The sequence below is a fragment of the Ursus maritimus genome, unplaced genomic scaffold (assembly GCF_017311325.1).
Source record: "Ursus maritimus isolate PB19 unplaced genomic scaffold, ASM1731132v1 scaffold_1, whole genome shotgun sequence".
Taxonomy (NCBI): Eukaryota; Metazoa; Chordata; class Mammalia; order Carnivora; family Ursidae; genus Ursus; species Ursus maritimus.
The window spans coordinates 26,797,019-26,812,480 of NW_024423343.1; the positions used below are offsets into that span (position 1 = coordinate 26,797,019).

The following is a 15,462-nucleotide window of genomic DNA, read 5'->3' on the forward strand; positions in this document are numbered from 1 at the left end:
TTTCAAGGCTTGTCCATGTTACAGCATGCACTTCAACTTTTATTATTAAATACTATTCCAGCGTATGAATATATCACATTCTGTCTACCCGTTGATCAGTTGATGGACGTTGGGGTTGTTTCCATCTTAGGGTATTATGAATAACACTGCTATAATTGTTTGCAAGTTTGCATATGAACATATGTTTTCATTTCTTTTTGGTAAATATCTAACATTCAGCTCCATGAGGAACTGCCAGACTATTTTGCAGAGCAGCTGTACCATTTATATTCCTACCAGCAGCGTATGAGGGTTCCAATTTCTGCATGTTCTCTCCAACACTTCTTGTCTTTCTTTTTTATTAGAGCCGCCTTAGTGAGCAGGAAGTGCCATCACACGGGGGTTTGGGTTTGCATTTCCCTGATGGCTAACAAGGTGGAATATCTTTTTACATCTTCTTTGGAGAAATATCTATTCCGATCCTTTTGCCCATTTTTAATTCAGTTATTTGTCTTGTTATTATTGAGTTGTGAAAGCTACTCTGTGTTTTTCCAAGTGGACAAGTCCTGTAACTCTTGGCACGGTTGGTTTCATTTGATGACGGAATGCATCTCCTTGCTCCCAGCAAGCCACCTTCTTCCGACTATACATTTTCCAGCACGAAGTCCCTCCATCTATAAACAAGGGTCCCTGTGGTAAATTTAAGCTGGGGTTTCCATCTAAGCAAAAGTTTATAGCTAGGTATGAGTGAACCGACTTTATAGTATCCGAAAATAAAAGCTATGCAGCCCATCACAGTTCCCCTATTTGCAATAGCTGCCAGAGCACTTGAAGATGATTGCTTCACTGCCCCAGTGTGCTTTAGATCTGCTCAACTAAAGTGCATTTCGTGTGCTTGAAATAGGATCTGCTTTGTTTTAGATGTAAATGCCTCTTTCCCTGTATATTTTCATCTCTAAGGCATCTCAGTTCCTTTCAGAAAAAGACATGACAAATCTTTGAAATAAAAATATGGGGGGAAATGAAAAATGTACTTAAAGTTCTTTATCGATTAAAGAAAAAGTCACTTTTGTTCCCTTTATGCCATGGAAAGTGAGCAGTATCCCTGAGAATGAAGTCTCAAGCTACCTGTGGTGTGTTAAATCATCAAGGTCCAACTGTCTTCACCAACAAAAAAGAAGCCATAAAGTCTTTCAGAATGTGAGAAGGTAAAGAGTAGAAAAAGCTTTTGAATTACTGAAAGCGAGATGCAATAAATTCTACCATTCAAAGTGACCTGGGGCAGCATCTCTTCCCCAGTGCCTGCCAGGGCCTTCGTTAGACTAGACGGGAGTATCCCACATTCTGCATTCTTTCCCTCCCCCATAAGTAAGGCCAGGCAAGACTTCAGATTGTTTTTTTCAGATCAACATCCCCCTTGCCCCTTTCAACAATCATGCATTTAACACTATCTCTTCCAGTTCCACTTTCGTCCCCAAGATATTTTTGATTAAGTATCAGTTTAGCAGGTTATCCTCCATCTCTCCCACCCAGAAATATTTGCATCCTCAGTGAATATTCTGAAAGAGGAAAAAACTTTTGTAACTAAAGGAAGGCATTCTCATAGTAGACAAGTATTCTTCTAGGGAAATTTTGGTTGACCAGTTGAACATTTTTCTATTTCTTCTGAAGATGGTAACAGGTTATTTTTCATGGTCCCACTCTAATGAGAGGCAAAAAATATTCTGCATTTGCTTGTATGCATGTTTTTTTCATAACCTCACTTCATTGATTTGATCAAAAACTCACTTAATTCATCTTGCTAAATCATTGGTGCTGATAAATAAGCTGGTTCCACACTTAATAGGGAATTTGCTGTCAGGACAATTGTCAAAAGAGTATGTCAAATGCTATAGCAGGGTTTCAAAAAAAGAATGGTTCCAAAAATATTTCTGAGCAATAGAAATGTAAATAACCTCTCAGCAAGACTACATTAACAACTCTGGTACTAATATTAGTGTTTAACTATTTGTTTAAAGTATGAGTCATGCTATAATCCAAATAAAAATTTTGTAGACATCAACTTTTGTTATTTTCCTAATGTAGAACATGGGCTGTTTGTGGCTGGCCTGAGACAAGTGAAAACACATCACAGAAGTTTCGATCAAAATGATCTCTTATTTTCTGCAGCTTGTCTCCTGACCTTTTGGAAAACAAAGTGGGCAGCTAACCAATCTGCTCTTCTCTATGAGTGAATTGCATAAAGGAAGGAACTCTAGGACAGGTCCTCCACCGACTATAAACTTTAAAAAGGAGCGGATATGTTGCCTTCACATTGGTTTAATTTCCCGGTTGAAGATTTATTATCATTTCTTTAATGAATGGGTTTCTGGCCTTTTCAAACCTGCAAGTCTTTTTGAAAAATAATTGCAGTCATAGAATGTAGATTACAGGGACAAAAAAATGAAAACTTAACTAGAAATACAGCGAAACTAGTATTTTTTAGAAACTTAACTCTCATGTAAGGTGCTTTCAGGTACAAGGAACAGAAAATTCAATCTAAAATGGCATAAGGAGAAAGGATACTCACTGATTCAGTGTAGATACCAGAGCTATGTCCATTCTTATTCAGATCCACTGAAGAATCAAAAGAAAGTCCAATTCCTCCAAATTTTCAATTTGCAGATCTGAAGCTCTTCAACCCTAATGGGACAGACCTGGTCATGTGCCCAAATCTGAGCCACCCAGTGTGGATTTTGGAAAAATGTAACTGCTCCAGGTACATTAGTTCTCCCCTGCCTCAGTTACAATTCGTTGAGCTACTTGTAATAGAAACTCCATCTCAAATTAGCTTAAACTATATATAAAGATATTTAGTATTTCATATAAAAAGTTCAGAGAAAGGACAATCTCCAAGCATGGTTAAAATTGCATTCTGGCTTCTCTGCAATTTCCTTGGCTCTTTGCCTTCTTCCACAAATTTGCTTTATTAAAATGAGGTAGTATCTGGACTTTTCAAGTATTGCAAACCTAACCATGATGTTTCAAGATGGCTATAATAGCAACTCAAATAACCCAGCAGGTCAAAGAGAAAGCTTTTACTTCAACAATGAAACAATAGGTTTTTCTTTAGTATGGTTGAGACAGTTTAGGTCATATGTTAACTCTCATCTGATATCAGTCATCAGGAGAATGCCTTGATCTGTTCGGCTGATAGCTGAGGTCTTTAATTGGATAGGCAGGCAGGATTAACACAATTGGTTTCGAATTGGTAACCACTTTGGAGCTGGGAGTGGTAATTAGATTTCAATTTCAAGAAATATTCAAAGGAACCATCACTTAGCTGATTTCAGTTTTGAACATGGATCTCACAGAAGCAATACTGGGATGCATAATCCATGAGGGAAAGGAGAGAGAAAAATGGAAATAGGAGTTACATAAATTAATTACATGCGCATTATGATCCTCAAAGTTAGTAACGATATTATCATTTGAATGATTATTTCTTTACTATAATCATTATCATCAGTATCATTACTGATCCTATGATATCAAATCCTTGTTCTCATAAGCGACCATCTTTCCCCTTTTGGAATACTCTGATAAAATGAAGATAGATAAATGAATCAGATGAAAGAAGGGGGAGACCCTCGGCCACATGCACCTCTCCACTACCCCTCATCTTATCACTTCTTTTCCTGGATTCTGATGATTCCTGAGAAGGGACATGGTGACAGAATTTGAGAATCCTGAGGACATTGAGTGTTTTCTTTTTGAATACCAAAAAACTCTGAATAAATCCCCAGTTTCTCTGCATTCAGTCAACACTGATGCCCATTCTAGATGAGCATTCTTTTATCCAGTTTATTTTCTGGTTCTTAAAAGAGAAACTTCCACTTCCCACGAGCCCTTGCTCCCTGTCACAATGCACTGGCTGGACATACAGCAGTCTCCTCTTATCCACGGTCTCAGTTACCTGAGGTCAACTGAGTTTTGGAAACAAATGATCTGACAGGATGTCAGAAGGTTAAGAGTAGCCTAATGCTACGTCTCATACCTACATCATTCACCTCACTTCATATCACCACGTAGGGGTTTTATCATCTCACATCATCACAAAAAGAAGGGTGAGTACAGTACAATAAGATTTTGAAAGAGAGAGAGAAAGACCACATTCATAGAACTTTTATTACAGTATATTGTTATAATCATTTGATTTTATTATTATTGTTTTAATCTCTTTTGTGCCTAATTTATAAATTTAAATTTATCCTGGATGTTTGTGTATAGGAGGAAACATAGTATATATAGGATTTGGTACTACCCACTTTCAGGCATCCACTGGAGGTCTGAGAACACAGCCCCTGCAGACAAGGGGGGACTACCATAATAGACCCTGAAGCAAAGAAGACAAAATAACCCAGAAGTTTATTTCTCAAATCAGAGCAGATTTCAGTTCAGAAGTTCACCATCCTATCCCTGGGTCCCTTCCTTTCTCCACTGGTCAGCTTCCTTTTTGACAAGGAAAGAACAGGATTAGAATAAGGGAAACTATAAATGGATTATAAACTCTGACTGTCCTATGAATACTCATAGACTGACCTAATTTACTTAAGGAGTTAACGTAGGAAGGCATTGAGTGTTATCAATATGCAATAGAGACATTGGAATTCAGAGAATCAAGACTTTCTTTTCTAAGTTACTGTTCTATTATTTTGTTATTTAGAGATGACGATTTATTAGATAAAACCAATCCAGCAATGGAAAGATTCAGATTGGTATACTTTGCAAATCCACTATAGTTAAATATTAGTCTCAGATAGAGTCCCTTTAAATTAAGAAAAGAAAGAAAATCAAACTAACACTTATTACATGCCAGATATGATGCTCGGTGGTGTTTTCATTTTTCCTCGTATCCCCATTTGACTGAAATCCATGATCCTCCTAACGTCTTCAACAGAGCCAAGTGCTCCGTCATGAATTACCGGGTCAACAGAGCCATCAATTTTGGTGAAGAAAGGAAAAGACAAACACAGTTACTAAATACCCAGTCTGCACTTGGCACTGCGCAAGGCAAATACATACAGTATTTCGTTCTCCCTATTTAACAGACAAGACAATCAAGGCCTTTCCGTGTTTGACAGCATGCTGAAAGCCGCACGTCTGTGCCTGCAGGAGCAAGAAACCAAGCGAGCTGCTCTGACTCCAAGACCATCCCTACTTTTCTGTGCTATACGACAACTTGCACCAACGCACACCAGACGAACGTGGAGGTGTCCTCACCGGAGTGGAGCTGTTAGTCATTAGGAATACCAGTTTTTAAAGAACACAAGGCACATAGGCACAATTAAAGACAACAACGGGACAGGCATGTGTTTTTATGTAGATTGAGGAATGTGTGATACCCTGTCCTCCACGGATGCCTGTTCCCAGGTGGTACGCGTGGAGCCCACGGGTTTCTGGGAAAGTAGTTTCCAAAATGTTCCACTGCTTTCATTTTCGCAAAGTAGACATGTAAACTACAAAACAGCACACAAACTCTGAATCCTGCAGATGCATGTCGTTTTTCTGCATTCTCCTTTTTCCCTCTCTAATTTGATACTATGTTTGATTTGGCTACCATCTGGCATAACCGTGTGAGTGAACATAACCAGTAGTACATATCACAAGCAGAATCGTTTGTGAAATGCACACGACTTGCAAGGTCGAGCTATTATCAATGTATATTTGTTGCAGTTTTTCTCTTTCCCTTCGATTAGTAAGGATGACACTGAGCTCCTCTACTGACTAGAGTAAAGGTTGTTCATGAAACTCATCAGTACACGTAAGGCTTACTTAAGTAGCTCTTTACCTCTCAACGGCTGTAAACAGTTTATCACCTCATTATTCAGTGTCTTTTGTCAAAATTCTAGTTTCCTCCACTGTGGAGAATTCCTTCAGTCAATCAGCCTGACAGCATCTGTCTGTATGGCTACAAATGTAGCGGGGTAAAAAAAATTGCATGTCAGAACAAACGGAAACTTTCCATTGCCCTCGTCTTGTCAAAAACAGTACTGAATTGAGTTTTGAAAACCAGCACATGATTTGAAAATTTTAAAAAAGTATCCCTTTTTGATATGCCTTTTTCTTTGCCTTTGATCTATTAAATTTGTTCAAAAAGAACAGCATGCAATATTCAGGTTTTCGGCTGGGTATGCGAATGAATAGTTTGTGGATTTCCTAAATTCTCTAGGTTTTATTTTTCAAATTCCATAAATAGCTACTCTCAGCCAGCCAATTGTCAAACGTTTTCAAATATTTCTGCAAAATAGCAGTGCGTGCATCTTGAAGGGAAAATCTCTCTCTTTGAATTCCTCCATAACTGAAATGCAGGTTTTTACTATCATCCCGTGTTTGGAGCGAGGCTTATTCTTCATATGTAGCAAAAGCTTTTGGATGTGTCAGGATCACTGATAGAGCAGGAAGCATCTGGGTCCCTCTTGTTGAATTATTCTTCCTCCCTGACTAGATTACATTTCAGGGACTAAAAACTGGACTTCATCTTATTTTATTTTTGTCAATAGTTGGAAAAGTAGAGTGAATAAATAGAGGAAAAAAGAAAACCTCTGTATGTTAATAAGACCTGGTGCTCTCTTGTTAAACATTTGTAATCTGAAACCTATGCACAATACCCTACGTAACCTTCCTAAAGAAGGATTGTACAGCCTGGATTCAGCTTTCATCCCTCTTGACGTTCCAGCATCGGATGAGAGTGACTTCCAAGACTTCCAACTCTTCTTTCTCACTTTCCCACTTGTATCTCTTTAACAGTTTGCTGTTTTTCTCATCACTACAACTCCTATAAAATCTGGTTATTCTTCTAAGTACTAGCATGTGATCCTATTCAAAAATGGTTAACATACCGATCTGGCCAGTGTAAAGTCAAAGATGAATATTTTTAGCTGGTGATTTTTCATGTTTTTTATAAAATCTATAACAGTGTTTGAAAAGTTAAGGGAGATATTAAAATTTTTTTTTCCCTTTAGGGTTTTATTGTTTCTCTTCTTCAGCTTATTTGACTTCCTTTTTTTTTTGCAAAAACAATACATAATATAAGAGAAGAATCAGAAAATATAGACAAGGAAACTAAGAAAATAAGAAACACATAATCTCATCTATAGAGAGACACCCACTTTAATATCATATGGTATGTTTTGGTCAGATTTCCTCTGTGCACACATATATACATACATATGCATGTATATACATATGTATATACATATATACATGCATAATTTCTATATACATTTCTATATACCAATTTCTATAGATCTATCTCTATATACTATTTTCTATAATATATACTATATATAATATATAATATATAATATAATATATAATATAATATATAGAAATATGTCCTATTTCTATAATCTATATATCAATTTCTATATACATTTGTGTGTGCACACATAATTTTAATGTATCGAATCTTATTTTAAAGATTTATCTTTGGCTGTAAGATCCATTTTACACAATATTTTTTAAAGATTTATTTATTTATTTGAGAGACAGAGAGAGAGAGAGAAAGCATGCATGTGCACAAGTGAGGGGGAGGGGCAGAGGGAGAGAGAGAATCTTAAGTAGTCTCCACACCCAGCGCAGAACCCAGCATAGCACTCGATCTCATGATCATGAGATCATGACATGAGCCACAATCAAGAGCAGAACCCAGCATAGCACTCTATCTCATGATCATGAGATCATGACATGAGCCACAATCAAGAGTCCGATGCTTAACCACTGAGCCACCCAGGTGCCCCTAAACAATACTTTATTGTTGGTCCTCAATTTACCTAAAAAGTTTCTCTCTTAGAAATAATCCAGGGCAGCCATTATTGAATGAAGATGAATTTTAAATTAAAACAACAACAAAAACTTAAAAAAAATCTCGAAAAACTGACAAAAGTTGTTTTAAAGCATAAAAGTTTGCAATATAATCCTTGGCTTAACAAATTTTCAAACAGTTGAGCAAAATAGTACTGGCAAACTTGATTTCCAACTGGTTTCTTTTAATTCATTTTCTTAAATAATTTGTTTTTTTCTCAGCTTACTAGGAGTTTCCCCAATCTGGGATCCCTCATCTCTCCCACACTCTCCTTGGAATGCCAAACAATTCTATAGGTTCGACTGTCATCTCTGTGAAGAAATTTCCCAAGTCTACAGCACTGGGTATATTAATCAAGGGCTTTCCAAGACCACTCTGTTCAGGTGATCAACTGCCCGCCTTGACTCTGAGGACATCCCCTCATTTTATGTTCACTGCAAGACAACAGTTTGGTGTGAATACATGGCACAAGATACCTCTCTTCTCATATGTATCTTACAAAGCAAAAAGGTGAATAAAAAATGCAAACTCTATTTTCTACAATACTAGAAGGGAGATGACATACGAGAACGTTAAATTATACCTCAGTGGTGCGGAAAGCGGCCGGCTCTTTGTTGATGCTGTCCCGGGAGAAGAACGGCCGAGGCAGAGAGGGCAGGAGGGTAGAGAACGTGGCACAATGGGGCAGAGCTTTGGAAACCCCAGCACGAATTCACTTCCCCTGACTAATGGGCTCAACTGGAAGCGACAATCCTGTTTTCTTGCATCAAACAGGAGCTGCGGGGCCAGGGGAAGGACAGGGTGGAGCTAAAACAGAAGGCCCACAGAGAAAAGATACCTGATGTGCCTTCTACTACCATCTTGGGAGGATGCAAACTGCGGGCTGGACGAGACCACGTAAGAAATGGCACTGAGGTAGTAGCCTAGCTTCTGGCTGATAAGTAGCCATCTCCAGCCTGTCTGCCTATAGCTCTTAGCTCTTAGTTAATGGAAACTTTGGCTTTTAACATAGAGAACACAGTTCTATTTGGTCTCTGTGGATAATGCATTGAACACATGAGAAATCAGCCATAGTAAAGGGACATCCCACAGCCACCAGACTGTGGTGGGATTTAAAGGGCTGACTCCCAAAGATGACCTTTATGAAAACCTGTCTCTTTTTGCCTGAAGCATTCTTTTTAGGATAGTTTGTGTCTGTGCAGAGGTGGCCGAGGAGCAGCCCTCCGGTTCAGCTGGGCCACATTTCCCAGGTGTTTTCAGCTTGCTGAGTCATAATGCCTTTAGGTGGACATGTACTTTCCATTTGATCGCAAACGCCACCAGCCCCTGTCACTGTGTTCCAGCAGCTCCTCACATTCCCGTTCCTTCCTGGCCACCTAGGACATTTAGATTTACCCTTCTTCCCTCCCTTAGGTCGAGGTACTATCTCCAGAAAAGAATGTTGAATGTGTAACTCTCTGATCCAATCTGCAGAAACCACTGGTTCACATATACTTTCTCCCTTTATGAATGTGTTCGCTCAGCATCACCGGGCCAGCTTTGTAGTAAGCACACTCTGCTAGATCCTTCAGAAGATACAGATATGTTTGAGACAGCTTCCCTAGCTCTAGAAGTTTAGTTATTTATTTGTTTATTAAGATTTTATTTATTCATTTGAGAGAGAGAGAGAGAGCACAGAGGGAGAGGGAGAGGGAGAAGCAGACTCCGCACTGAGCAGAGAGCATGAACGTGGGGCTCCATCCCAGGACCCTGGGATCATGTCCTGAGCCTAAGGCAGATGCTTAACCAACTGAGCCACCCGGGCACCCCAAGAAGTATAGAATCTAGAAGGGGAAGCAAACATGTTGGCTTCCAGAATGAAACTGCTGTCATTGAAGGGCCATCACCGAACAGGGAGAAGGAGTAGAGAAGGAACTCGTGCCTGTAGAATGGAGGATCGTTCAGTTTGTTGTCAGAACTTCAGCTCAGTGTAGTGAGTGGAACAGCCACGTGAGGAGACAAGGCTAGGACCCATCCCCCACTGCCTCCGTCCGAGAGAGGTGACAGTGATAACTTCATTGAGTATCCCCTCATGAGAGAATGGACGTTTGATGACTATATAAAACTTAAACGTGTTCTCTGCCATCTCTTCATTTTCAGGATTTATATCACTCAGTTTCAGGCTGAGCTATATCTGAATACTAATCACAGCTCATCTTTCCAGCCTGGGTGTCTGCTCAATAGACATGAAACGAGAAGCACAAAGGTACCTTTAAATTTTCAAGGAACCACATTAAAATGGTTAAAAGAAACAGATAAAATTAACTTAATAATAGATCAAACCATTGTCGTTTCAGCATTAAATGCATATGAAAAATGATGAGCTCTTTTGCACTCTACTTGCTATACTAAGTCTTTGCTCTCTGGTGTGTATTTTACACTTAGGACACAGCTTCGATTTGGACGAGCCTCGTTTCAAGTGTTCAGAGGTGCCGTGTGCCAGCGACTGTTGTCTTGGGCAGCAGGGACCTAAATGTCCTTAGAGCTTCTCCACGTACCTTGGAGCGTGCATGGGTGGTAGGGAAATAAAACGTTAGGCATAAATTATCTGACTACGTTATTCCTCTAATGTTCGCGGTTTGGGAAACAACACATTTCCTAGCTGAACAAATTCCCTTTCTCTCTCTCTCTCTCTGGTTTTTTTGTTTGTTTGTTTGTTTTTTCAAATAGAAAATCGCTTGCAGTGGTTCTGCCATAATCGTGGCCCTGCAGCTCCCCAAGGCCCTGTTTCATCAAGATGTTGCCATTTTCACCATAAGTCAACTCCCTAAGTTGGGAAGCAATTTGTTTTTTCTCATGTACACGATAAACATCTAAAATTGAGAAGTCTAGTATTTTCACTTAAAATCTTGTGGTGTTGGGGCGCCTGGGTAGCGCAGTCGTTAAAGCGTCTGCCTTCGGCTCAGGGCGTGATCCCGGCGTTCCGGGATCGAGGCCCACCTCGGGCATACAGTAAGTATATCCCTAGTTTTTGATGTAATGTTCCATGATTCATTACTTGCGTATAACACCCAGTGCACCATGCAATACGTGCCCTCCTTACTACCCATCACCAGCCTCTCCCATTCCCCCATCCCCCTCCCCTCTGAAGCCCTCAGTTTGTTTCCCAGAGTCCCCAGTCTCTCATGGTTCATTCCCCCTTCTGTTCTGTGCTCATTCTTATCCGCGCACGCACTGCCTGAGTTCTCTGTTCCTCCTGTAAGTAGAAAAATGTTTGGAAGAGTCCTTTGGACTGTTTACTAAGGTGACACTTGGTTCTTATATTTATGCTCTGAATACATAAATAATAGATCTGTTCATCCAGTCACATATTTTTGACCTAAGACATGTCAGACGCAGTTATCTTACCAGACTTACCTGTCTAACTCTATCCCCCTCAGAGACAGCTTCACTTAGCTGCTCCACATGGTGTAATCTCCAAAAGGGACATCTACTAAGAAAGAGTACCAAGAGGGTGACCAGATGTCTCGCCAGCAAGCTTACAGAACAGCTTCCTAGAAACTACTGCATGCAAAGCTAAACTACGTCAGTGACTTTAAAATAAAAACTCATGTAATCCAAACCTTGTGAGATGAACACTATTATTACCCTGTGTTTTATTAGTTGGGAAACTGAGGCACAGAAATGCTAAGGAACTTGTCCCAAGACCTATAGCTAGTAAGGATTTGGATGAGGCATTCGGGCTCCAGAGTCTGTGCTCTTAATTGCTACCCCATACCACCCTTTCCACTGATATGTGTAAGCAAATCCACGTTATTCCCAGCTGGCTGTCTGCCGAGCCTAAAAGGAAAACAGGACCATATAATTGCATCAAACACAAGGGAAATATTTTATTAGTTTCCAGATGGAGAACAGGGTAGAGTAAAAATATTTCAATAGTAATCCACGGCTCTCCTCAATGAGCCCACTCTGGCACTCGTGGCCCCCCAGTCATGGTAGCGCCTGTAGTCCCCCGGTCTCAGCAGGTACTGGCGCCCCCGGTAGTTGGGCATCTCATAGAGGACCCAGTAGCCCTCCAGCACGTGGAAGGAGTGGATCTCACTGAAGTGGAAGCGGTCATGGAGCGAGGAGCAGTCCTCAGTGATCTCTACCATCTGGCCCCTGTAGTCCTCTCGCTCGTAGATCCTGATTCTGTGGGAGCTGGTCTGTGGGTTCAGCAATGAGCAGATGAGAAAAGTCAGAAAACCTGGACCTTAGCAACCAGTCACACACCCCACCAGGGGCCTGGACATTTCTTTTTCTTTTCTATATCAAAGATGACAAATTTTAAAGATAGCCAACACCAGGGCAGCTGCATACAGTGGAATAAGTTGTATACTGCAAAACTGAAGAAGGTGTCATTTGCCTACATCAGACTATGCATGGTGCTCTCTAGAGTTTCTAGGGCCACAACCTATATGAATCATACATGCTGGCCCTAATTAGTATCATTCTTAAGTAACTATATATAACTATAACTATAACTATATATATATATATATGTTTGTATATGGCTCTCACCTCTATGGGCTTATAGTGGACTGAATTGATCCTTGGATGGCATAAAAATAATTAGATATTTAAATAAATTTTTTAAAAGGATCCCTGGAAAAGAAAGTTATAATTTTTAATCTCAACAGTATTAGAAGCTAGTGGGAAAGGAAGTCAAGTTGCTATGAAGCGTACACACTGGATCCATTTCATACCATTCTTTTTTTTTTTTTTTTAAAGATTTTATTTATTTATTCGACAGAGATAGAGACAACCAGTGAGAGAGGGAACACAGCAGGGGAGTGGGAGAGAAAGAAGCAGGCTCCCAGCGGAGGAGCCTGATGTGGGACTCGATCCCAGAACGCCAGGATCACGCCCTGAGCTGAAGGCAGACGCCTAACCGCTGTGCCACCCAGGCGCCCCCATTTCATACCATTCTTAAGTAACAATTTGTATATAATTGTTTTGTTCTATCCTTCATAGACCTTTGGTGGTCTGGGGTTCTCCTTGAATGATATAAAAATAATTAGATATCAAAATAAAAATACAAACATATCCCTAGCAAAAGGCATTATTTTGAATCTTCATAGCATTAGAAGAGGTGAGGGAGAAAGGAAGTCAAATTGCTTTCCCCAAAGCAAGGCACAGATGGGCTGTGGCATTTCAGCCCAGGTAGTCCCTTAGTCTCTTCTTTTCTGCTTTCAGCCCTGCTACTCTAAGATCCTGAAAAGCAAGAGCCATCACAAAGATGAGATCCCGGTTCTCAGCTCTAACATATCCTCCTGCAAGTCTGCTTTAGGTAATGAACAAAACCAGAAGCTCAAGATCATGAGGGAGGCCTGCACAGGACCAAGGGAGTATAAAACCTTTAGAAAAATGGAAAGTTAGGCTGTTTGTCCTGAGCAAATGCTGTCTGTCCTTCCTTGAGCTCTCGCTCTTCTTTTATCTGCCTTCCCAGAAGGCCCCGATGGTCTCAATGTCTTCCTTCTCCCACCACTGAACGCTCTTCAGGAGAAGTTCTCACAGGCTATCATCCTGCGTACCAACGATGGCTAATCAGGCATCCCCCGTGGTTGGGAAGGACCCACATGCGCATCATCTAATCTGGTCTTCACAGCAGCCCGCAACATGTGCAGCAACCATTCTAGCCTTTTCTTCTTTTGCAAGAAGCTAAGCTGGAGCGCTCAGTCTGTAATTAGGAAAGTCTGGACGGGAAAGGAGAAGCCCGGATTTTCAGGCTCCTCCTGCCCGTCGGGGTCCATCAAGGCATTACACCCGCTGGGGGCGGGGGGAGGGGTTCACACTTCGCAAAAGTGGTACGTTTTCCACAGGACTGTGTCAGAGTCAGATTAGAGAATCCCCAGCGGTGGGATTTCAGGCTGCTGGGCTTGATTTGGGGAACAGTGGGTTTTGCAGGAGCTGCCGGAATCCCATCGTCTGTTACTTGTCTTGACTGAACAAAAAGCGGGACTTGATGTTCTTAATAAGAATCGTTCATGCTTAGGGGAAGGGGTGGCTCGCCCTGTACTCTCCTTTCATCCTTATTCCAACCCTACGAATTAGCTACTTTTATTGGCCCCAGTTTACAGATGGAGAGAGAGAGAGAAGTGGCGGGAGGAGCTAGCCCAGGCCCGGACGATCCGGTATCAACCCGCTGCTCACTCCCCACCTGTCGCACGGACACTTCGAACTACTGCACTGCTTTTTCCCTGTAGCGGGAGTTTAATTGTAGCGAAGCACAATAAACCTTTAAATTAAAAGCATTGCACCCATTTTCCGTGGAGGACAACCTTAGAGATACGCGCAAGGAGAGGAGACCATAGAGCCAGCAGCACGGGGCTGCCATCCGCGCTCTGCGCGCCCCATCTGGAGGCCGACGAGGCGGGAGGGCCCCGCGGGCCCCGGGGTGCAGGACTCACGTGCGGGATGAGGCGGCAGGAGCGGACCGCGTCGCTGAGGCCCAGCCACTGCTGGTAGTCGGGGTAGTCCCCGCGCCGCAGGAAGTACTGGCAGCCCGCGTAGTTGGGCTGCTCATACACCATCCAGCAGCCGCTGTCCACGCGGATGGAGTTGCAGCGGCTGAGGTAGGGCTGCAGGTTCGGGTGGTCGCCGCTGCACTCGTAGTGGCGGCCCTGGAAGCCCCGCTCCTCGTAGAAGGTGATCTGCAAGGCAAGGGAGGGAGAGGCTCAGAGGCCTGGCCCCCGGCCCCAGCGTGCGGGGACCCCTCTGGGCCTGGGGCCGCGCTGGGCTCACCTTCCCCATGGCTGGTGGATGGAGGTCAGTGATGGGCCTCAGGCGCGCGCGTCTATATAGCAGGAGGCCTGCTGCGTTGGCAGGAACAACACAAAAGGGGCCCGCGGGGTGAGGAGGGGATTTTCTCTCTCGCTTTTCTACATAATGACTGCGGGGGGTGGGGTGGGGGACTTATTGTATGTTTTCTCTTAGACTTTCCAGTGCTTTCGAATTGATGACCCGCGTTAAAACTGTCACTTGGTGCCTCTGGGGCCTTTAAATGAAGCCTAGTTAGGAATTTGGAACTGAGCAAAAGCCTTTCACCGAGTTAATAATTGCAACGAAATATTTTACTTATCTTTTAAAATTTCAAGATGATCTCCTTTTGAGTAACAGAGCCGGGTAGTGACTGAGTCTGAGGTCAGAGTGGACCCCAGCATGAGACGTTTTGATTAGAGAGCATTTTCTTGGTGCGAGAATCTGGAACATGGGGAAGAACCTGCCTTCTCCATAGTGCGTTGAAAGTAAGATGGGATTTCCCTCTAGGAGGAAGCAGCTCTCCAAGACCCTACAGGCTGACAAGTGGGTACAGCAGATACTGCTAACACTTGAGAAAGGGTGAGGGGGGCTCATACCCTGAGGAAGCCCCATTTAGGCCCCGGCCTCCACTCTGCTCCCTGGAGACTGGGCTAGACCAGGGTCATCTCTAGGGCCTCAGCTGGGGTGCCTCTCACAGGCACAGGCAAGGAGACCCTCACTTTGGGAACTCACAAGGTGACTCACTGGTGGTTCCGACTCACACGGTAACTTTCTATTTAATAATTTTGCTAAGTGCTAAGCGTATTTGTTTGGATCTAGCTACTAGTTAATGTGCAAGTATAACAAAATTTTAAATC

At 42.1% G+C, this 15,462-nt stretch overlaps 1 protein-coding gene across 1 annotated transcript; it reads right to left on the reverse strand.

Annotated features, from left to right (window-relative positions):
* Nucleotides 1-11,736: 11,736 nt before the first annotated feature.
* LOC103659812 (gamma-crystallin F) lies at nt 11,737-14,596 on the reverse strand. Its single transcript, XM_008687450.2, has 3 exons — nt 14,588-14,596; nt 14,254-14,496; nt 11,737-12,009 (listed from the first exon to the last, which is right to left on the reverse strand). Exons 1-3 carry the CDS (start codon nt 14,594-14,596, stop codon nt 11,737-11,739), a joined length of 525 nt encoding a protein of 174 aa, XP_008685672.1.
* Between the last annotated feature and the right edge of the window lie 866 nt (nt 14,597-15,462).